Genomic DNA, 24683 nt, shown 5'->3' on the forward strand with positions numbered 1-24683 from the left:
GCTTAATTGGGCATTCTTTGATCTGGTTCACATTTCTGGCCTCTTAGCTCACTCCTTCCCTTTAGCCACTTCTGGGCCTTGCTAATGCCCTTCCAGCCAGGTTAAGAACAGCTCAAAGGTAACCTCCACCAATGCCTTCCGTGAGCTCCCATGGCCCTCTACTTGGGGCACCTTACCTTTTGGTACTGTCTTGCCTCTTACACCAGATGGGCTTCTTGAGAGTAGATGTGGCAGTCGTAAAAGATCAGTAAAATCTGACCTTCCCCCAATCAAAAGGGGACTAGTTAGTATTAACAAAAGTACTGTTAGGGGACTTCCACAGCCAGACCATAAAACGCAACAAGCTCACAGCTGGTTTGTTGGAACATGCAAACTACACAGGCCAGTAGTCCTTGTACCACCGTGTAAAAATATCACCCTGAAGCCACATTTGTGAGAAAGCCCAAACCAGCCCACACGGTGAGATCCTGAAACAACAAACAAATACCTGGCCAGTTCCTAGAGCTCTAACTTCATGCTATTCCGGCTCTAGCCACTGTCACTGCAATTGCATCAGATGCCCTGAGTCAGAACTGCCAAATAGAGCCTTTGCTAAATTCCTGATCCACAGAAACCATAAGAAAAAGGATTATTGTTTGAACTTCTTAAGTTTTGAGGTGGTTTGTTCCACAGTAGCAATAACTTGAAATTGTTTCTGATTCTTCCATTACCCACATGGGGCTCCATAAAAAGGAGTTAGTACAGCAACTCAGTGTTCAGCATTTAGTTTCAAACTTCTTTGGGCCACTTTGCTTTTAATATCAAATTTCAAATTTTAACATAGTATTGGAAGTTCTAGCCAGAGTAATTAGGCAAGAAAAACAAAAGGCTGTCAGTCTTTGCAGATAATGTGACATTATATAGAGAAAACCGTAAAGACCAAGAAACTTGGAACTAATAAATTCAGTAAAGTTACAGGACACAAAACCAATATACAGCAATCTCTTGCATTTCTATATACTCAAACTACCAGAAAGAGAAATTAGGAAAATAGTCCCATTTATAATGGCATCAAAAAGAACAAAATACCCAGGAATAAATTTAAACAAAGATGTGAAAGAACTGTACACTAAAAACCCTTAGACATTAACAAAGGAAATTGAAGACAAAACAAATGGAAAGATGTTGCATATTTATGGATTAGAATATTATTAAAATATTCAAAGCAACCTACAGATTCAATGCAATCTCTCAAAATTTCAGTGGCATATTTTAAAACAATCCTAAGTGCCTGAGTGACTAACCTTTGGTTTCATCTCAGGGTTGTGAGACCAAGCCCTGTATCAGGCTCCGTGCTCAGTATGTAGTCTGCTTAAGACTCTCCCTCTCCCCCACCAAATAAATAAATCTTAAAATAAAAAAAAAAATCCTAAAATGTGTGGAACCCTAAAATAGCGAACACAATCTTGAGGAAGAACAAAGCTGGAGGCATCATGCATGCTCCCTGATTTCAAACTGTATTACAAAGCTACAGTAATCAAAACGGTATAGTATTGGCATAAACGCAGACCTGAAAAAATAAATAATAAAAGCAGACCTGTATCAATGGAACAGAACAGAGTCTAGAAATAAACCTATGGATATATGGTCAGTTAATTTATGGCAAAGGAGGCAAGAATATATAATCAAGAAAAGACCGTCTTGGGACGCCTGGGTGGCTCAGTAGTTGAGTGTCTGGTTTTGGCTCAGGGCGTGATCCTGGGGTACCGGGATCGAGTCCCACATTGGGCTTCCTGCATGGAGCCTTCTCTCTCTGCCTATGTGTTTGCCTTTCTCTCTGTGTCTCTCTCATGGATAAATAAATAAAATCTTAAAAAAAAAAAAAAAACAAGAAAGACCGTCTTTTCAGTAAATGATATTGAGAAAATTAGATCACTATCTTATACCACACAAAAACTAACTCAATGTGGATTAAAGACTTGAAGGTAAGACCTGAAATATTGGCAGTAAGCTCCTTGACATCAATCTCGGTGATTTTTTTAATCTGACCCCAAGAGCAAAAATGAACAAGTAGGACTACATCAAACCAGAACGCTTCTGCATAGCAAAGGGAAACCAACAAAAAGGCAACCTAATGAGTGGGAGAAAGTATTTGCAACTCGTATTTAATAAGGGGTTAATGTCCAAAATATATTTTAAAATTCCCATAACTCAATAGCAAAAACAAACCAAAAAGATCCAATTAAAAATTGGTCAAGGGATCTCAGTAGACATTTTTCTAAAGATCCACAGATGGCCAGCAGATGAATAGATGCTTAATATCCCTAATCAGGGAAATGCAAATCAAAACCATAGTGAGACATCACCTTTTACCTGTTAACAATGGCTATTATAAAAAACAAGTGTCAGTGAGAATGTGGAGGAATGGGAACCCTTGTGCTGTGTTGGTGGGAAAGCAAATTGATGCAGCCGCTGTGGAAAATGGTATGGAGGTTCTTCAAAGATTTAAAAGTAAAACTACCAGGGGCACCTGGATGGCTCAGTCAGTTAAGCTCTGACTCTTGATCTCAGCAGGGATCAGGACCTCAGGGTCTTGAGATCAAGCCCCAAGTCGGGCTCCATGCTCAGTGGGGAGTCTGCTTGAGATTCTCTCCTCTGCCCCTCCCCCCACTCACACTTGCACTCTCACTCTCTAAAATAAATGATCTTTAAAAATTCAATAAAAGCAGAACTACCATATGATCCAGCAATTCCACTTCTGGGTATTTTTCCAAAGAAAATGAAAAGACTCACTTGAAAACACAAATGCACCCCCATGTTCACTGCAGTATTGTTTATAATAGCCAACATATGGAAACAACCTAAGTGTCATCAGGGGATAAATGAATAAAGAAAATGTGTATGTATGTATTTTTCTGTATATACACAAGTACACAATGAAATATTATTTAGCCATCAAACAGAATGAAATATTACCATTTGTGACATGGATAGACCTTGAGGGCAAAGTCAGTGAAAGACCAATACTGTGTGATCTCACTTGTGTGTGGAATCTGAAAACCAAAAAGCAACAGCCATGCTTATAGATACAGAGAACCAGTAACAAACTGGTGGTTGTCAGATGTGAGGGGTAGGGAGGGTATAGGTGAAATGGGTAAAGGGAGTCAAGAGGCAACAAAGTTCCAGTTCTAAAATAAGCCATGGGGAAGTAAGGTACAGCATGGCAATTACAGTTAATAATAGGCCTACCTTGAAGGTACTGTAGGTTCAGTCCCATACCACTGCAAGAGGGACCATTGCAATAAAGTGAGTCATGAATTTTCTGGTTTCTCAGTGCATTGTTTATGCTATACTGTAATATGTGAAGTACGTAATAGTATTGTGTCTAAAAAATGTACATACCTTAATTAAAAAATACTTAACTGCTAAAAATGCTAACCATCATGAGCTTTCAGTGAGTTCCCTTTTTGCTGGTGGAGAGTCTACCCTCGAAGTTGATGACCACTGACTGGTGAGGGTGGTGGTTGCTGAAGGCTGGGGCAGATGGGGCAGCTGGGGCAAGTTCATAAAATAAGACAACAGTAAAGTTTGCCGCATCAGTAGATTCTTCCTTTCATGAACAATTGCTCTGTAGCGTTTGATGCTGTTTGACAGCATTTTACCCACAATAGAACTTCCTTTGAAGCTGGAGTCAGTTCTCTCAAACCTTGCTGCTGCTTTATCAACCAAGTTTATGTAATTTCTAAATTTGCTTCTGTCATTCCAGCAGCTTTCACGGCATCTCCACCAGCAGTAGATACCATCTCAAGAACCACTTTCTTTGCTCATCCATAAAGAGCAACTCCTCACCCATTAAAGTTTTATCCCGAGGTTATAGCAATTCAGACACATCTTCAGGCTCCACTTCGAATTCTAGTTCCCTTGCTATTTCCATCACATCTGCACTTACTTCCTCCACTAAAGTCTTGAACCCCTCAGTCATCCTGTGAGGGTTGGAATCAGCTTCTTCCAAACTGCTGTTCATGTTTTTTTTTTTTTGTTTTTTTTTTTAGTATTTTATTTGAGAGACAGCGAGAGAGAGAGCATGAGCAGGGAGAGGCAGAAGTCAGCTCCCAGCCGAACAAGGAGCCCAGTGCTGGGCTCAATCCTGGGACTCCCGAATCACGACCTGAGCTGAAGGCAGAAGCTTAACCGACTGAGCTTCCCCGGGCGCCCCTCATATTGATATTTTGACCTCTTCCATGAATCTTTTTTTTTTTTTTTTTTTTTTTTTTTTTTTTTTTTAGTAGGCTCCATACCCAGCACAGAACCCAACATGGGGCTTTAACTCACGACCCTGAGATTAAGAGCTGAGCTGAGAGTTGGGACACTCAACCAACTGAACCACTCAGGCACCTCACAGATTTTAATGGCATCAGGAATGGTGAATCCTTTCCAGGTTTTCAATTAACTTTGCCCAGATCCATCAGAAGAATCATCTATGGCAGCCATAGCCTGACGAAACATATTTCTTAATAAGGCTTGAAAGTTGAAATGACTCCTCCATCCATGGGCTGCAGGGTGGATGTTTTGTTCGCAGGCTTGAAAACAACATTAATGTCATTGTACATCTCCATCAGAGCTCTTGGGTGACCAGATGCCTTGTCAATGAGCAGTAATATTTTGAAAGGAATCTTTTTTTCTGAGCAGGTCCCAACAATGAGCTTAAAATATTCAGCAAACCATGCTGTCAACAGATGTGCTGTCATCTGGGCTTTGTTCCATTTACAGAGCACAGGTAGAGTAGATTGAGCATAATCCTTAAGGGCTCTAGGATTTTCAGAATGGTAACAAACACTCTTTCAACTTAAGTCACCAGCTGCGTTAGCCCTTAGCAAGAGAGTCAGCCTGTCCTCTGAAGTTTGAAGCCAGACATTGACTTCTCCTCTCTAGCTATGAAAGTCCTAGAAGGCATCTTCTTCCAATATAAGGCTGTTTTGTCTTCATTGAAAATCTGTAGTTTAGTGCAGCCACCTTCATGAATTCTCTTAGCTGGATCTTCTGAGAACTTGGTGCAGCCTCTACATCAGCACTTCCATGGAGACAGTTTCATTCCCTAAACCTCATGAAGCAACCCCTGCTAGCTTCCAACTTTCTTCTGTAGCTTCCTCACCTCTCAGCCCTCATAGAATTGAAGAGAGTTAGGGCCTTGCTCCGAATGAGGCTTTTGCTTAAGGGAGTGTTGTGGCTGCTTTGATCTTCTATCCAGACCAGACCACTAAAACTTTCTCCATATCAGCAATAATTCTTACCTTTTGTGTGTTCACTTGAGTAACACTTAATTTCCTTGAAGAACTTTTCCTTTCCATTCACAGGTTGGCTATTTGACACGAGAAGCCTAGCTTTAGCCTGTCTCAGCTTTTGACATGCCTTTCTCACTCATCTTTATCTTCTGATTTAAAGTGAGAGATGTGTAACTCTTCCTTTCACTTGAATACATAGAGGCCACTGTAGGGTTATTGATTGGCTGAATTTCACTATGTGTCTGAGGGAATAGGGAGGGGTGAAGAGAGGGAGAGGATGGAGACACGGCTTGTCAATGGAACAGAATACAGGCATTTCCCAATTAAGTTCACCATTTTTTATGGGTACAGTTCATGCCCCCAGAGCACAATAGTAACATCGAAGATCACCGATCACTGCAACAAATACAATGATTAAGTTTGAAATACTACAAGAATTACTACAGTGTGACAGAGACACAAAGTGAGCAAATGCTGTTGGAAAAATGGTGCCAATAGACTTATGTGATGCAGGCAGGGTTACCACAAACCTTCAATTTGTAAAAAACACAGTATCTGTGAAGCGCGGTAAAATGAGGTATGCCTGTACTGTATATCTTGTAGCTGCTACAAGAGTAGATCTTACACATTCTCATCACAGGAGAGAAAAGTTCTGTTTGTATGATAGTTCTTAACTAGGCTTACTCTGGTGATCATTTTGCTATATATATAAATGCTATATAGCAATGCTTCCTATTACAAAAAAAATTTTTTTTTGGTTAAGAAATTCCTATTAGATGCCTTAAGAAGTTACATGACCTTTAAAAAGTAAAACAGGGATCCCTGGGTGGCGCAGCGGTTTGGCGCCTGCCTTTGGCCCAGGGCGCGATCCTGGAGACCCCGGATCGAATCCCACGTCAGGCACCCGGTGCATGGAGCCTGCTTCTCCCTCTGCCTATGTCTCTGCCTCTCTCTCTCTCTCTATGTGACTATCATAAATAAATAAAATTTAAAAAAAATTTAAAAAATAAAAAAATAAAAAGTAAAACAGTGCAACAATATAAATCTCTTACGGGAAGACACTTTTAGCTAGAGAGTTAAATAAGAAAACAAAATGCAAAAATGTTAGGATTTCCACAAAGAAATATATTTTATTTTTTCTTTAGAATTTGGCTCAGAACAGTAACATAAAAATATTTACAATAAAATAAATTAATGTGTGATTATTTCACTATAAGTAAATAATTATGTTGGAATATATTAACCTTTCCATGAATTTAATAAAAACTAAGATTTGGTTTTAGATTTAGTACCATCCTTCCAAATATTTGGTATGAAACTTGGTAGCAATGCAACTCTGGTGTACAGAGCAGTTACAGATGTCACCAAGAAACAACGGATGCCCCTTCGGAGCATACCACCTCACCCCAGACACTGAGAGCCAAGCAGACTAGCTAGCTTCCTTCCTAGGAATCACTGTGGAATTTTTCAACAATAACCAGGACCTGAAGATTACTTCAGGGCTGGTCAAATTCTAGGAATCAACCAATCTATCTTTTCACATTAACCCACCAGGAAGGAAGGATTTCAAATGCAATATTAATTCTTTCGCTTTATTTTGTATGCTAACACCAAAACAATGGAAACCTTGTTTTCCTAAAGTAATCTGAAACATGCATATGTTTTAGATCTAAAAGTACCCATAAAAAACCTGTCATTAGACCAAATACTGTATTGGCAAAATGTCTACAGCATAAAGGAATATTCGATTAAATTTATCGAGGGACAGCATCAAAGACAAATTGAGTCCATCTTATTAAAGCTGCAGGTAGTCTAAAGTAAATTAGGATATATTCACATTTTGCAAGTTTTTTATATGAGAGGCTGGGTGGCTTAGCAGAAAAGCACAGAGGGACCTGGAATCAAACCCTGTTTTTCTAAGACTCAGTCGCCACTTGGCTTTAGGTACCATCATTTAAACACACCAAGACTTAGTTTAGGATCATATAAAATGTAAATTAGGACATCACCTCCCAGGTTTTAAGAATTTAGAATAATGTATATGAAGCACCTAGTTCAGAGCCTGGTATACAGTAGGCACTTAATAAATGATGGGTATTAGTAGTTCTCCGACATTAAAATTGATAGCAAGAACCTTGGCCTTCTTAACACCAGTGAAAGCACAGAATCTTATTTTGCCACAGTCCACATCACAGATATGGGCTCTACAAACACAGCTATTAATAGATAAACCAGGGTCATCCTCAACATTAGTATGAAAAGTTATCAAAGGGACGCCTGGTTAAGCATCTGCCTTGAGTTCAGGCCATGATCTCAGGGTTGTGGGACTGAGCCCCACATGCATCAGGCTCTCTGGTCATAGGGGAGTCTGCTTCTCTCCTTCTGCCTCTACACCTCCACTTGTGCACGCATGTGCACTCTATTTCTCTCAAATACATATTTTTTTAAAAAAAGAAAGAAAGAAAAGTTACTGAATGGAAAGGTATCTGTCAGTAATGAAGATCCTTTGGGGGTGGTTAATCTCCTTTCAGAGGCTGTAAGTCTTAGTGGCTTCTCAGCTGTCCTTAAGAAGATAAGGATAAGGTCACTAAGGCCACTGTCATCCAGGTCCCTAAAGTTGCTCAAGATTATGCAAGAGTAATAACAAATAACATCTTTTAGCAAACATTTGGGGGTGACAGATGTGTCCAATGTCTTGATTGCAGTGATGGTTTCACAGGTATATATGGAGGTCAAAGCTCATCAAATTGTACACTTTTAAAAATACCTCAGTAACACTGGTTTTTTTAAAAAAAAAAGTTTACTTAAGCCTTTCACAGTGAGATTTCCTTCTGCTTCCTGATTGGATGGATCCCCTTCTGCAATCTGAGTTTCGGGTCAGAGGAAGAAGGATTAATAATCTCCACTCCAGTCTGCAGCCTCCCTCCAGGCAAGGCCTGCAGGTCTAGGTCGTAAGCAGAGCCCTAAGGCATCCTCGTCTACGATGACAGCTCCTTTGGCACAGAAGATTGTGACTGATACTTACAGGGTTTGAGCTAAAATGAACCCAGAAAGAGCAGCAGCCACGAAAATGGGGTTAGGAAAGGTGACTTTGGAAGAGGAGATGAAAAGCAAAAAATTAACTGCCAAAGTCACCTGCCAAATACCAAATTTAAATACCAAATCTGATTTTTAAGAAATGCTCGTCTAAAAGCCTGATTCCACAAAGCAGCTCTGAGTCTCGGTCCACGTCCACACCTGGGAGGCCTAGCAGATCCTGCGAGTTGTGTAGTCCAGAACCATGCTGGCGGCACCCAGCAGGGCAGGATCCACCAAATCTGAAACCACCACATCCACATCCTGAACCGAAGACAAGGCTTGCTGGCGGATGACGTCCTTGACGATGTGGATGTAGTGACTGGCTAGGACGCCAGACAGGATCACAAGGGAAGGATTTATAGTGTGGAGGATGTTCACAACCCCAAGACCCAGAGCTGTTCCAGCTACAAGAAAACAAAAATGAAAGTAAGTCTCGGGAGAGCCAAATCAAAAACGCCAGAGGGAGTGCCTGGGTGGCTCAGTGGTTTAAGAGTCTGCCTTTGACTCAGCTTTGGGCTCCTGGCTCAGGGGGGAATGTACTTCTCTCTCTCTCCCTCCCTCCCTCCCTCCCTACTTGTACTCTCTCTCCCTCCCCTCCCTGCCTGTACTCTCTCTCAAATAAATAAAATCTTTAAAACACCACCACCACCACCACATCAGAGAGGATGGTGGAGTCAGTAGCCCAGAACAGAAGGCAGTACTTGTAAAGCTATTCATGATTTGTTCTTACTATGAGAAAATGATGTTATAGTTTGAAATTTAAAAAGCTAGGTATGCTATATACTATGCCATAGGTTCTCAACTATATATAAAAAAAATTGGAAGACTGGAAGGAAATGTTAATAGTTCATCTGTGTATGGTAAACGTGAAGTGATACTTTTTTTTAATCTCCTATATTTCTTTAGATTTCCTATAAAATGAATAAGTAGTTTATTTGTAGTTATAAAACAAAACAAAATCTGTTAATAAAGGCAATGCTGCCAAATACCTTGAATGCCATTCCCTTTTTCTCTCTCAGAAAGCAGGAAAAACACCCCTGAACACATTCTGGAGTGCTGATCCCCAGGGCAGCTGGGTATGTGTGGGATCCCTGGGCAGTCTGAGGGCTACCCTGTGGCACAGCTGCCTGGAGTCACATGCTCACCTGTTCTCAAGATGCTCTGGGCCTTCACGTTGCCAAGTTTCGCAGCTTGGATGAGATGGACTGCACTCACGGCCTCGTCTTTTGGCACGGACATCCCTTCCACCAAGAGCAGGTCTTCTGTTTGAGCAGAGGTGAGAAGCAGTGGTCATTAGCCAGTTGTGGCAGCCCCACAGGGGGCCAAGCTTCGAAGTCTGCCCGCAAGCAGCAGGCCCCCAAGTGGGAAGACAGTGTTTTCTTTTCACATTTGCAAAGCTTATCATTCACAAATGTCCACATACAGGACTCCAGAGGCCACTGCTGCCTTTTTGCTGCCTAGGTTACACATCACCCAGAACTTCCCCAACTGGAAAATCCTCAACTCCGATCTGAGCCTCCTATCCAGCCCTCTAGCCTCCTTACTTCTCACTTCCACATGAAACAGAAACTTCTAGGTGTTTATCTCCTTTCTTTATCCAACCAAGATGCATGTCACATCACTTGCGAAGGCCCCATATTCTACGGCAGCGCCTAAAGAACCGACATGGCCAGGGGTTCAGTTGCCAACTCGGTCACTACCAGCTGCACAACCCCATCTGTGTCACATCACCTCTATACTCTCTTCTCTACAAAACATACTCTGGCAGGATTGTTTAAGGAACTAAATGAGATAATGGACGTAAAGAACTTAGTTAAATGCTGGCCAGAGTCAGCGCTCATTGAAGTCTATTATCTGTAGTCCTGGTCTTTTCTGCCCCTCACCACCCCTCATCAGCCCAGGTCAGACCTCCTCCTCATCTGCTATCACACTTGGGCTCTGACGAGAGAAAATCCCAACTGTGCAGGTTGCTACCTAGCCCGGCCAGCTCTCTCCCCTTCCTCCTCAGGGCTCTCCTCAGCTTCCAACCTCAGACCTTTTACTCTGCTCCCACCACCAGGAGAGCTCCGAACTGCCCACCTCTCTGATAAAGGGTGCCACAGGGCAGGGGTTCCCTGACTTTTCTGCCCCCATCTAAACACATGCCTGTATTTGCACACCTTCCCTCCTCCTCTCCCTCTCTCAGACAACCCAGGCGCTGCAGCTCATTTCCTCCCCCTGCTCAGGGACTTTCCGGGGACTCCACAACCTCCACACTCTCAAGGCACTTCTTCCCTCTTACTCTGTGGTCAGGCTTCTGCTCCCCCTATTTGAATGTGCTCTCTCTTAAGATAAGTTTTTTTCCCCCAGGAGGACAAAAACTGGTTCTTCAGGAAAAAAAAATTAAAAAGCCTACTCTTTTTTATACATATAGTTACATAAACACAAACAGATAAACAGTAGATCTGTGGTACATGTTGCGGCAGGGGGAGGATTAGGGAAAAAAAAAAAATGTCCAAACAGGCTCCTAAGGGAGGCTAATGATAACAATGAAATTGAAGAACAAAGTTTGCAGGGTTTCAAATGATGTCCCCATGGCCAAAGCCAATGAACTTTTCTGATTTACTTATTAACAGCCCTTGACATTCCCAACTACTCTCTCCTTGAAACACTCTCCCTCTGGCTGCTGTGAGTTTACCCTTTCCCAGTTTTCCTTTCTGCCCATTAAATGCTGCTTTGCCGGATTCTACCCGGACACCTGCCTCACTCCAAGTCTCACTCAGAGGTTTAACTGCCACACCTCAGGGCTGATGATTCCCAAATCCCCACCTCCAACCCATTCATCTCTCCTGAGCGCCAGACCCCCACAGCCAGCTACCCTCTACACATCTCCACCCAAAGTCCCACAGGCACCGAGCCATCCCCTTCTGCCACAACCTGCTCCTCCTTTTATATTCCCAGCCTGTCCACCTAGAAAACTGGACATCACTCTAGAACTGTACCATCTAAAGCTACTCTATTCAACAACTATTTTTCTCCCAGAAAACAAAAAGTTACATTTTAGTAAAGAGTCTAAAATTCTGATCTGATCATGTGTTTCCCCTAGAAGTTCTCAATGGCTTCTCCATTAGCTGCTGGTCTTGGCCTACTTATTGCTATGCTCTATCCACCTTGCCTTTTATGCACCCACACTGCTTACCAAGCTCGAAAGCGTCCCTGGCTCATCCCAACTTGTCCTGCTAATTCTGTTTACCCTCTCACAACCCCCGGACAGCACCCTAACGCTCCCTTCCCTGTATGAAGAGGGCAGGGAGGGAACACTGGTGTCCTCCTTATATGCATCTATATTCCTTGGCCATCATTCTCGGTGCATTTGACAGTATATTATAATAATAGTAAATGACTCCCTCTTGTATTAGACTAGATAGAACCCATCCTGACTTTTATAACATGTCCAGAAATAACTTTAATTCAAATAGACTTTTCAGAGTTCACAACTGTAATATGTTAATCCATTTACTTCTTTGGCTAGGGGCTGAAGGAACAAAAATCAAATTGTCTCTGTTATCCTGGAGCTCAAGACCCTTGTCCATCCCCACCACTGGAGGGGAAAGTGTTAATATGGGTCAGGACTAAGGGGAATTTCAGAGCTTTGGTATGAGGAAGCACCACCTTTCCTCTGGGAAGTGAGAAGGATAAAAGTTCTAAGCCTTCAGTATCGAGCTGTTTTTGAAATCTCTACTTTGAAATACTTGTCTACCACTTAGCTATTTAATTCCTCAGGAGAAAAAAAACCAACCATCATGTAGCTTTTTTGCTTCTCTCTGCAAGGCCATTCCAGAGGCATATGCTTCAATACACCCATGACTTCCACAGGAACAGTCAGGCCCATCCAGAGACACAACAAGGTGGCCAAGTTCTGCAGCACAGAAGGAGCTTCCATGGATCAACTCGTGTTGATGGATGATCCCCCCGCCAATTCCTACAGCAAAAGATAATAATCACTGAGGTGGCTCTTCACCTCAAACAGGAAGCTGTGATATAGCAATGCCTCGTCTGTTTAGCAAAGCTTTAGAATGTAAGGTTCTTTATGCTGCCTCTTTTCCTGAATAACTGAAACTTGGCCAACACTTTACCTGGAAGTATTTTTGAGGGAAATATTTTAAGCAGATCCCTAACTCTAATGTTGCAACCCTGTGTTGCATCTACCTGGCTCGCTGTGGGGAACAGATCCACACAGGCTCAGGCTCACCTCAAACTCACACTGCCTGTCTCCTCACTGAGGCCATCTCCAATACTAATGTAAGAGCCTAGTCATCCAGTCAACAACTCTGAATGGTATTCTGTAGACTTCTTGGAAGGTTCTGGTAGATTTTAGCTCCCACTGTCCTCAAGGCAACTTGGATAATGGCTTTCCACCTACTCTGTTCTACTCTTCTCACTCTTACACTCCTACTTCTCAGGATCACCTCCAACATAAAATACCCACCCCTAAGTCCTCATCTTGGGCTCTGCTATAGGGGAAACCCAAGAAAATACCATCTTTCCAAAATACATCATACATCATCTTCTTTCTTAAACAGAGAATATAAACTATGATTTTGCCTCTTCTTAATGCCACCATGTCTAAAAATCTGTGACTCAGTGATTATGAGTATCAGTGACTCTCTTGTTTTGCAGAGTTTAGGAGTTGTTAAGGAGAAAAGCCTGAGAAGGCTCTACTTTTCAGACTTATCCTGCCATCAGTTACTTCCTGTGGCACCTACTCTTCAACTCCACCCCTCTTAATTTGCAAACTATCTCAGACAGGAAATCTAGGAAATGATATCCAAGCTTGCTAAAACTGTGTCTGAGACTAAGAGAAGGACCTGAGCTCCTAGAGGTGGTGGTGTAATGTAGAGTTTAAGGGCACACAAGTTTTGAGATTAGCTATATCTGGGATCAAATGGTGGCTCAACCACCTACCAGCAGAGCCTATTTCCTCATTCCAAAACTAAACTAGGACATCAGCAAAAATGGCAGAGCAGGCAATTCCAAAATTCCATCCCTCCACTAAAGCAATGAATAAACTGGCAAAAACTGTCAGAACCAATTTTTTTTTTGCAATTTTGGAAACTAACAGGTTTGTTAGTTAGCAATCAAGAAAGCTTAATCAAGGGAGAAAAAAAAAAAAGAAACGCTGAATTTTAATAAGCGAACTTTCTGGTATTTTCTGGTCCCACCGCCCGCTCCCAATCTTGGTGGCCTCAAACCAGCCCACATTCTCAGCAAAGATGGCAGTATGGAGGGAGCAAGACTATTTTCAAAACACTGTGGTTGTTTGTTCTGACCAACTTGGCAGCTCCTAGAGGACCAGCTCAAAGGGCTTCTTATGTCATCTACCTCAGAACTTGAGGGGGCTACCCCTGGGGGTGTTTGTCACAGACATTTAAAGGAAAAATATATTCATTAGTCTCCAATGCCTAGCATAAGAGCTGAGAGTTAAGGCAAATATGATACTAACCAAAAAGACTGGGTGGAGAAGCTAGGAACGAGCAGCTTTGGGGAGTAAGGGCTCTGAACGGATCAGACAAGTTCCTGAGAATGTGAGGTCCACATGCATGCCCAGGGCAGGGCACATGCTGGGCAAAGCCTGAAAGGGCCTTCTGCCCTCCCATGGGGCTCCCCTTCTGGCTCTACTCAAGCAGGAGGTTAACACTAGAGTGGACTTACACGCTGCCTGGCTGACGCTGAGGTGCGCCCCAACACACGGTCTAGCTCCTGAAGCAACCTCCTCATCCTCCCCTCACCTGTGCCTGTGATAAGTGTCACAAAGTTTTCCAGGCCCTTTCCTTGGCCAAATTTCCTTTCCGCCAGGGCAGCACAATTGCCATCATTGTCCACCCACACGGGGAGATGCAAGGTGTCAGACAGCGGGGTCCGGAGGTCCACGGAGTTCCATTCTTGAATCAGTTTGGTTGAATGCAGCACGACTCCTTCCCGGGGATTTACACGGCCACCCGTAGAAATACCTGAGCTCCACCACACACACAAGGGAAATAATTCTCACACACAATCTTCGAAAAGTCTGCCAACTCCCTGGGTTTCAAACACAAATTAACTCACCCAAGATCTCCTAGGACAAATATTACCAAAGATTGCAAGGAAATGTCAGGCAATTCTGAGCTAAACCTGTAGCTCCCCACCAATGTACCCGTAATGATTACTGGTATTTCAGAAAGACCTCATCCGTGGGGCCCACATATAGGACCTGGAGCCACATACAAAGGGCAGTGACCTTATGGTCAGTCATGCAACAGAACTCAGTCAATTCTGTATATCAAAAAGAACATTTCTTGAATATGCAATTCACAATCTCACCTACTCCCAAAATTCTGCAGTTGAGTTTTACAGCTTCTGCTGCAGCTTCTACACACATCTGTAGGATTAAATTAATCCTCTCTTCATAGGTTTTAGGATTGAACTGAGTATACTTCTTAACAATTTCACCCTAAAACAGAAAGAAAGAAAACAAGCCCTGTCTCATTGATCTTATTACCCAAGGAGCATCCCATGAATCTTCTGACCCTCTTCACAATAAATCAGACTTTGCTATATAGGACAGAGAGTACTGTAGATTTAAATGACTGCTCAGGGGATCCCTGGGAAGCCATTCCGGCATATGGCTAACTGAAGCAGTGGCAACTCCACAGCAAACCACAGGGGCCCCTGTCAAGCATAAAGTGAATGTTAGCTAATCTCAATCTTCATTAAAAGGTCATAGTTTATTCTTTTGGGATGACAAAATTTCCTTGCTTAAAAAACTAAGGCAACTAAATAAATATCCTTTTTTTTTTTTTTTTTTAACTAAATAAATATCCTAAGGAGGTAAGCTTCAATCACCTCCCATAACTGAAGCCAATAATAGCACAGTTCTATGATGTTTAAATTACTGCGCTTTGTGATGTTTTATTTATTTATTCATTCATTCATTCATTCATTCATTCATTCATGAGAGACAGAGGGAGAGAGAGAGAGAGAGGCAGAGACACAGGCAGAGGGAGAAGCAGGCTCCATGCAGGGAGCCCGACGCGGGACTCCAGGATCATACCGTGGGCTGAAGGCAGCGCCAAACCACCGAGCCACTGGGTCTGCCCTGTGATATGTTTTAATACCAGTCAAGGAGAGTCTCCTAAAGTATTCTTTTTGTAAAATTTTTCTTTGCTATTCTCATTTATGCATTATTTTGGGTAAACTTCAGAAAAGCATTATCAAACTTTTATTTTATTTACTTTATAAAGATTTTACTTATTTATTCATGAGAGAGAGGCAGAGGCATAGGCAGAGGGAGAAGCAGCTCCATGCAGGGAGCGGGATGCGGGACTCAATCCCGGGACTACAGGATCACGCCCTGAGCTAAAGGCAAATCACTCAACCACTGAGCCACCCAGGTGTCCCATCATTGTCAAACTTTTAAAAATCCCATTAAAATGTTGGCTAGAATTATGTTAAACTTATAATTCAATTTGGAAAGTGCTGACATTTAAAAAAATACTCAGCACTCCCATTCAGGATATTTTTCAAGCCTTTACAGAGTTTTTTAGTTTAGAGAATTCTTATAATTTTTCTGGTTGTTCTGAATATGCTCCTTTTCCATTCTTTTATTAATGGATTTTACCCATTTACAAGGGTAAATTAGCTGTGTCTAATGACTGTCATTAAAAACAAAGTTAGGGGCGCCTGGGTGGCTCAGGTAAGTGTCTGACTCCTGATCTTGGCTCAGGTCTTACTTCTCATAGTCGTGAGTTTGAGTCCTAAGGTGGGCTCCACACTGGATGTGGCGCCTACTTAAGAGAAATAAATAAACAAGCAAGCAAACAAACCTAAAGTTACACCTCTCAATGTCCCCATGCAGCAGAATCACCTGGGCTTTGAACAAATATTGATGCCTTGGACGCCCTGCCCAGAGATTCAAATTAGTCTAGGGTGGGACCCAGGTATCTATATATTTTTTTAAAGCTTTAGGTAATGCTAATGTGCAGTCAGGTTGACAAATGCTCGCTTATAGGAAAACTCAAAAATCTTTGCCTAAAATTTCATGTAAGTAGAAAGTTATTGGTATATATTTATCATAACATCTAGCTATTTTACTCAGATTTCTTACTAATTCTGCAAGCTTGTTTATTCATACTGGCTATAATATGTTTTGTTTTACTCTGTGTACAATCTCCACTTGTGCTGTTTGTTCCTTGCTTTTACGCCCTTCATAACTTCCAGAATTATGTGCAATAATGTTGCAGAAAACCTCTTTCTTCCTGATTTGAATAGTAGTGTTTCTAGAATTTGACCACTACAAAGGGTTCTGGCTACTGATAGATCATCTCTTGGTTAAGAAAATCTTCTATCAATGCTTTTTAAAGAGTATTTACAAAGGAAACCATTAGCTTTTCTTGAGAAAATTGTTTTGTTTTGCTTTATTTGACCTAAACAACTTTATTTTTGAAATCCTTGCCACTTCTCATGGACTCCTAAAATTTTATATATCTACAATATTTCGAGCAATGGTTTTTCTGCTAGGTTTATTCTTAAGTCATCAGGGATCATTTTACACAAACAATTTATGTTTTTATGAAGGCTCTCTCAGTTTCCATCAACACTGTGCTGATCTTCTGGTTAAGGAACTGAAGGAATGCTGCACTCAACTAAAACCGAGTTCTAGAGAAGGTGCAATTCCCTTCACCATTTGTGGATACCCTCCCCCGGGGGTAGCGACAGTAATCAGCATGATCTGCGCTGTTACAAAGTATAGAATTCCAGGTCTCCTGAATGGCAAGAGCCCTCTCTGGTTACCTAAGGGGTCTTCCACTGTCAATTCAAGTCTACTAACTAGGATTCCTGGAGAATTTTTCTTTTAAGTGTTAATGCTTAGTAAAATAGACAAACATTGTAATGGATCCAAAAGTCAATACTGTGAGCAAATGATTACAATCTCATTTGTAGGTATATTCCTAGTCCTACCTTCCAATCACACTTAAAAAAAAATCAATTATTTATATGGGATATGAAGTTATGACTTAGGAACTAAATTACCTTCATGCTGACTATTGCAACTCGGAGGTTTGTCCCACCGAGATCAACAGCCAGGGCGCTTAGAGTTTCAAGAATATGGTCAATATCTTGAGAGATATTCTCCTTCACAGGAGGAAAGCAGAATTTCTTTTGTAGTGGCTCTTGAAGATCAATAGATTTGAGAAACTTCAAAATCCTCGGAACAGCATTTCCATCCCCATATATCTTTGAACTGCAGTAACAAAAAAGTCAATTAAATTAAATGCTTCTCTCATACATGTTAAATGATACAGAGAACATGGTACTAATAGAAACTGAGACTTCAGGTAATAAAGTTGTGCTTCATTTTCAAATAACAACATCTGATATCTCCAGCAACATAGTAACTAAGTACATGCACATTACCAATGGAATGTCTGATTCCACTGCTGATTGAAATACAACTATTTCCAGCCTGAGATACCGTTAACAAATATGTCTATCATGAAGGAAAAATTATCTTTGTTAAGCCAATTTCAGAACATAATTTGGGACAAATTTATTTACTTATTGCTTTTTTAGTCTTTACATTTATCAGGAAAAATATTTTCAGAATTCAAACATTCACATATAGGAAAATCTCATTAATTGAAATAGAAAGGAAAGCAGTCTAAATTACAATGCTGCACTAGACTGTTTTTAAAGAAAATAATTTATTTTCTACTATTTACAAAAAGAGTAGGCTAAAGAAGTATTTCCTGGTAGAAGCGCTATATTAATTAACTGAGACACATAACTTATCCTCCATTTGAACCCTTGGTAGAATAAGAGGGGTTATATTAGCAAGCCCTGTCTCATTGGCAGCTAGGGGGCCCGTAGGGATGTAGAATGAAAGCTCTGTTAAAATGACTGAGGACTGGGTGGCTTAGCAGTTAAGCGTCTGCCTTCGGCTCAGGGCATGATCCGGGAGTCCCAGGATCGAGTCCTACATCAGGCTCCCTGCATGGAGCCTGCTTCTCCCTCTGCCTGTGTCTGTGTCTCTCTCTCTCTCTCTCTCTCCCCCTCTCTGTGTGTCTCATGAATATATAAAATCTTTTAAAATAAATAAAGATCACAGCTTTAAAATGGTACCCAAGGCAGCTCCCTTTTAAATCAATAGATTTGAAGGGTATATACTCACCAAGGGTATTGTTTACCAAACTGAAGGTGCAGTGCTTGCAGTATTTTGTCTTGGGTATCAGCATCCCGGACATGAAGGACATTCTCCCCTAGGTGAACCCAGTGACACATTACAATGATTTGGAAGTGGAAATGTCCAAAGAATAAAGAAATTAGCAATGTGTTGTGCTGTGTTCATAATTAGGCCTGAAACTCAGAAGACTTCAAATGAGTCTTCTTAAAGAACAACTTTTCTCCTTTATAGCTTTTAAACCTCTCAGCAAGATTTCCATGTATCAAATACTTAAGAACACTAGGGTCCTTTATTCCCAAAGACAATATATCAAGTTCTTGTTGATTTAGCAAAATAAATGACATGCATGAATCTAGCACCCATTTACCCCTCCCACTTCATCTAGTCATCTAGTGTGTTCACTCTTTTATCCACCCTGACTTCCATCTACTCTGCCAGCTGTTTATCAGCTGCCCAGGTGAGGTTGGTCAGTCTATCAGCCAGTCAGCTATTCACTTTGTCTCCATATACTTTCTGACCAATATGGAGTAAATACAGTGAAAATAGCCATATGTTTCAATAGACCTGGCTAAGAAGAGACGAGCAGAAGAATGGTAGCTAGAGAGGTGTGGGGTCATTGTTTCTAGAATGTGAGAGGCCAAGGCATGTTTCAATGATGAGGAGGCTGAAGATCATGGCAGAGAAAGGATGCCCCTCAGGCCCCAGAGAAGGCAGGAATGGTGGGGATTGAGAACACGATCGAGAAGGCAGAGCAGCGGGCAGGACAGAGAGAGGCCATGCCCTCCAAAATAAATAGACAAGAAGAAAAGGATGAATGGGCATGTGTTTATATAAGTATGGTGATGGAATATACAAGACTGCCTTTAACAACAAAAACCTGCTGCAAGCCCAGCATTCAATTCTCTGTTCACATCATCCCTGAACTCCGAGCAATGTTCCATACCATCTCCTTGAATCACTTTTTTTCCCCTCGGCTTTAATGCTATCACCCTCCTGGGTTTCCTCTGACTCCACTGGCAGTCCTTTCCAGTCTTCCTTCTGGCCCCTTCCTCCTCACCAGAACTCTAAATGAGGAAGGGCTCCGTCTCCAGGGTTGGTCCTGGGCTCCATTCTCTTCTCTATTTATGTCATCTCTGGGCAATCTCATGTAGTCCCTTCGTTTTAAAGGACATCTCTGGCAGAGTACACCATTATCCTTTCTCTGTACTAGTATCAGAATTTTTAGCTGAGTATCTGATAATCCAGCTAAAGACTATATTCTTCAGCTTCCCCTACAGTTATATATGATCCTGTGACTATGTTCTGACAGGATATGTGAAGAAATACTAGCAATTTCCAGCTTATTCTTTTAAAAGGAAGGACACTTTCCCCTCTCTTCCTGCCCAATGACTAAAATGTGGACTTGACAGCAAGAATTGGATCATCCATCAAGAAGACAGACACTAATTTTCTGATGACCAGAGAGCTAAACCAATGAGAAACAAAGAAAATCTAGCTTGCTTAGGCACTATTATTTTAGGTCTCTCTGTTACAGTACACGAACTAATAATATCTTAAACTAAACACTATCCATATGCCAATCACTCTCAAATTTCTATCTCCAACTCTGACTCTCCCTAGAACTATCTAGCTGCTTGCCTGCCATGTCCACTTTGGTATCTAACAGGCATCTCAGATTTAACATGGCCATTAGAGAACTCTTAATTCCACCCTTCCCAAATGTGTTCCTCCTGCAGTATCCTCTGTGTCAGAAAAGAGTACCCCTACTGCTCAATCCAAAAATCTAAAATTTTTTTCCTTTCACTGCTCACATCCAAGCAGCAGCAAGTACTCTAATAAACCCCAAATCTAACTTTTGTCCATCCCTGTTATTCCAGGTACTCTAAACCACTATCATCTCTCATATCAACTGAAATAATCTCTTGGTCTCCCTGATTCCACTCCTGTCCCACCACATTCTACTTTCCATAGAGCAGCAGAGTGATCTTTCCAAAATGCAAGTCACATCGTGTCCTCTTCCCATAAATGGCTTCCCACGATTCTTAAAAATAAACCCCAGATTATTTACCCTGGCTTACAAATGTCTGCCTCCTTCTCTAACATCATCTTGTATCACTCTTTCTCTTGCCCATCACCTATAGCTACATTAGCCCTTCTGTTTCTCAAATACATCAGGCTTGTTCCCACCTTGGGGTCTTCACACTGGCTGTTCCTTCTGCTTCTCCTCGATCCTCACATAGATTGTTATTCAGGTCTCAGCTGAAGTGTCATCTCCTCAAGAAGGCTTTCCCTTATGCCCTCTAATGTATCCCATCATATTATCTTGAGTTACAGCCTGCACAGCACACAGAAAGTCTGATACTTTTTTTTTTTTTTTTTTTTTTTTTTAGTTTATCATCTATCTCCCCTCCCACTAGAATAAAGTTACATGAGACCTCAGCCCTGGTTAGTCTAGTATACTGCCAAAATTGCAGTGTCTACACATAGTAGGTGCTTATTAAATACTTTCTTAATGAATGAAGTTGAGAGAATTTCCATTCAATGGTATTTTCAATGGTGAAGTAGGGAACAAGTATGTTGTGAATGAAAGGGAAGAAGATCTAAGGATAGCAGAAAATAGGGTAGCAATTATGAACAGAGAAAGAGCAAAGATGGAGTTAACTTCTTTGATTCTAGTCCAGTTTTTTGTTCAAAAGTACATACACTTTTCCATTAGCTACAGAAATATATTTGCATGGATACTATTAGAACTTGGACTAAATTTTAAGAATAAGATCTAGCTCAGTTAGCAAATTCATTAATAATAATCCTTCTTACACTTTAGTTATTAAGGGGACATCTTGTTTAGAATTTCTATGCTCTAAAGTACTCATTAAAGGCATTCTACTGTACCCACAAATGAAAGATTAGCATTCATATAACACATTCAATCATTGTATCTTAAACACAGCCATCAAGGACCATAATCAGCTAAGAAACTCTTAGCTCTGACATTAGAGACAATAAAAATGTTAAGTGGAGCTCTAAAAAAATTTGTGCTATTTATAGATTTTAGGCCACAAATGGTCATTAACCTCATTCATGCACTTGTTCATAAAAATACATGCCATCACTGATACATGCAAGCCTTGTAATAATTCAAATATATGATTTTTTAAAAGTCACAGATGCATGAAGGGGAGCCCATATTTAATGCCTCCCTCCTCACACTTTCCTAGTTTCTGCCTAATAAGGGAGGCATAGCTGCTAATCTGATTGATCAGACAGCAGGACGGTGATCACACTGTGTTCACCATAGGGCAGGAGCCACTGATTCCATATATATTTCTAGTCAACTGAGACACAAACTGAGGTAAATACCTGTTTCTCTTCCAATCTGACGTGTTCCTAGATTGATCACAGGTGTTCCAAAAGCTCCAACCTCTCGTACTCCACAGCTGCTGTTCCCAATCATACAACCTGCATGAGCAACCAACTGTATAAACTGGTCAAATGGGACATGTTTAACTGCACGGAAATTGGGATGATGCTCGATGCCTTTCTTCCGCATCACTCGAACCATCTCTTTGCTCCCTGTGAAAATGAAAAGAACCACCTGTTAAATGGTTTATGAGATAAAGAAACCATTTTCATTGGCAAATAAGCCCCACTTAAATCACCCTATAAAAATTCACAATGGTTATGAGGGAGATAGTAATTTTAATTACTGATCTTTCCAGGAATGATGAATATCTAAAATGGCTGGTTAGCCCTCTGCTTCAACTCATCTAGGCACTTTAAACAGCAGCAGTTGGGATTTTTCAAACAGCACTCAGTAAAGTAAATACCTTTTATTAATGCCCCAATAAAAGCTTTACCTTAAACAGCAATTTAGAGGTTCAAGACAGGCCAAGAGTCTCTCTCTCTCTTAAGATGGGAGTTACTAAACTGAAAGGTCTAGGGCTCCACACACCAAGCTGATCAGTGAGCCTCTGTATCAGCTCTGCTCATGCCTTAACAAGAGCTCAACGGGATACCACTCCCACTTGGGTCTAAGCTCCAAGAAAATACATGTAGATTCTGATACACTATAGCTGATATTTTATTTCAATTGCATGATTTTTAAAAATTTTACAGCTGTAAGGTGGGAAGCAATATTTAAGGCCTCTCTGCTTGCCTCTACTCTTGCCTAGTGACCACCTAGAAGAAAGACAAGGTTGCTAATCAAGACTGGTTAGACAGTAGGACAGAGACCACAGACTACACCATGTTACCACACCAGTGGTAGGAGTTACTGACTTAAGAGAAGCTGGGCATGCTCTTCTCTCTTTTTAACCTTTCTCTATGAGGCAAGATAGGTAACAGACTTGGGGTAAACCTCCTTACAGCAGGCCTAGCCGCCTCCCTCTACGCCCAGTTCTGTCAAAGTATGCCAAGTCATCAACTATAATTATTGTAGTATCTGGTATACCAGAAGATGCTACTATTCCAAGATTCAGATTTGGGCTCAAAGAAGGCTTTCTCTGGCCTTAACCCTAAACCAGACACTCCTCCTATTCTCCAACATTGGGGAATTCGGCCCTACACCACATAATGATAAAGGAATGCCATGATTCTTATTTCCCTATTGCTCCTTATATGTATTTTATCAAAAGCCCTGTGAGGAGGAAACATGAGTAGCAGACATGATTTAGATATTCCTGGGACCCTTTGCTTTTCTAGGGTCTAATTCTCTGACCTCTCTAATTCTAAAGTGTATACAATCAGGAAAGTGGTCTTAAAATGGAGTATCACGGACAATGAATATTGAATGAGAGACCTATAACTACATTACCAAATGTTTACAGAAAATTGAAAAGATTAATATCAATATTAAAGTTTTTGAAATAATAGCATATTACCTGGATGGAACCTGGGTTGGGAGTTCTTAATTTCTTTTTTCCAACTAATATCCTACTTTCTTTCCCCTAAAAGATTATTCAAGAGACACTAAGAGAGGGATACTTTCAGAGTAAGATGGTGACATCTTGGTATTGCAAAGAAGGGTCCTACCTCCTTCTTCAAAAAATGCCTAAAAGCTCAGCAATGAGTGGTGTCAGCTAAACCAGTCATTGAAAACTCTGCAGTGTCAGGCCCTGCTCTGCATTTCTCATTTCTATTTCATCTTCCCATTAACCTGCTGAAGGTCTCACCAGCACCAAAGGCTACTACAAGCATCTACCAGTAGGCAGTCAACCAGGTCAGGCTTGAGGATGAATTGGTTGGGGACTCCAGCTCTCAACTGCCTATGCTCAAGACTAAGGCATAGCTAATATAAATAAGTTAGAGAACAAGAAATAACAATAGTGGCTGTTTTGCAGCACTCACTAAAATCACGACTTTCCTAGAAACACCCTTTGACCTTCTACCATTAGTATCCTTTAGCTCTGCATTTTCTCATTGGTGGAAACTGGAGAGAAGAGACTAAATTTGGAAATACAGGGAGATTGAAGATATTTTTTGTAGTATTTCTTTCCTCTTCAGTTTCTAATAAACTTGGCAAAAAAAAAAAAAAAATCACAAACTTCAATCTACTACAACAACTTGGTGATACCCTAACAATTAGAATGCATTTCAAACTATAATGGCTTCAATGACAAGATAAGCAAGATAGGAGGGGCAGTCAAAAGAAGACATAATAGAAACATAAAAATCAGAAAAGTAGGTGGCATAACTTCATTTTCAATTACCTGCGTCAATGTTTGGAAACAGAACTAGAGTCCGCTTGTTAAATGAGATAAGTGCATCCAATGTTAATTCAAACATTTTTATGGAATGCTTAATGTCAGTGGTCACAGGGTGTTGTAGCGCAACAATGTAATCTTTAGATTTTACATCATCACCTGTTTAAAGAAAATCAAACCACACTGCTTCATTAGTTAAGAATCTTAAAAAGGAAGAAGCAGATTCTAAAAAGCAAGACCCCAAAGTCTGTGCTTAAAAATTCTAAGGAAAAAAAGTTTGTCACATTCCAGGCAGAGTATCTGAATATAGGATCAAACGGTAAAAACTTACAGGAACAAGTCCAAGAATCCAGCAAAGTTAACATTTTACAAAGGCACTTGCTACCATAGTCACTAGAATGTGTGCTTTAAAATCCAAAATATTTCAAACCATTAGAAAAATGT

General features: G+C 41.0%; 1 protein-coding gene across 5 annotated transcripts in view; it reads right to left on the bottom strand.

Moving 5' to 3' along the window:
- Window positions 1-6365: 6365 nt before the first annotated feature.
- GNE (glucosamine (UDP-N-acetyl)-2-epimerase/N-acetylmannosamine kinase) overlaps window positions 6366-24683 on the bottom strand; it is a 43367-nt gene continuing 25049 nt past the window's right edge. For 3 of the 5 annotated variants that reach the window (XM_072841929.1, XM_072841931.1, XM_072841934.1), the window contains exons 4-12: window positions 24246-24398; window positions 21898-22110; window positions 18526-18613; window positions 17388-17598; window positions 14679-14808; window positions 14108-14329; window positions 12118-12300; window positions 9485-9601; window positions 6366-8743 (exon numbers count right to left, since the gene is read on the bottom strand). In XM_072841929.1, coding sequence (XP_072698030.1) covers window positions 8508-8743; window positions 9485-9601; window positions 12118-12300; window positions 14108-14329; window positions 14679-14808; window positions 17388-17598; window positions 18526-18613; window positions 21898-22110; window positions 24246-24398 — 1553 coding nt within the window. In that variant the 3' untranslated portion in view covers window positions 6366-8507. The remainder of the gene's footprint in view (window positions 8744-9484; window positions 9602-12117; window positions 12301-14107; window positions 14330-14678; window positions 14809-17387; window positions 17599-18525; window positions 18614-21897; window positions 22111-24245; window positions 24399-24683) is intronic. The other 2 variants (XM_072841932.1, XM_072841933.1) reach the window with 1 other exon arrangement.

This window comes from Canis lupus, chromosome 10 (genome assembly GCF_048164855.1).
Source record: "Canis lupus baileyi chromosome 10, mCanLup2.hap1, whole genome shotgun sequence".
In the NCBI taxonomy this organism is placed as follows: Eukaryota; Metazoa; Chordata; class Mammalia; order Carnivora; family Canidae; genus Canis; species Canis lupus.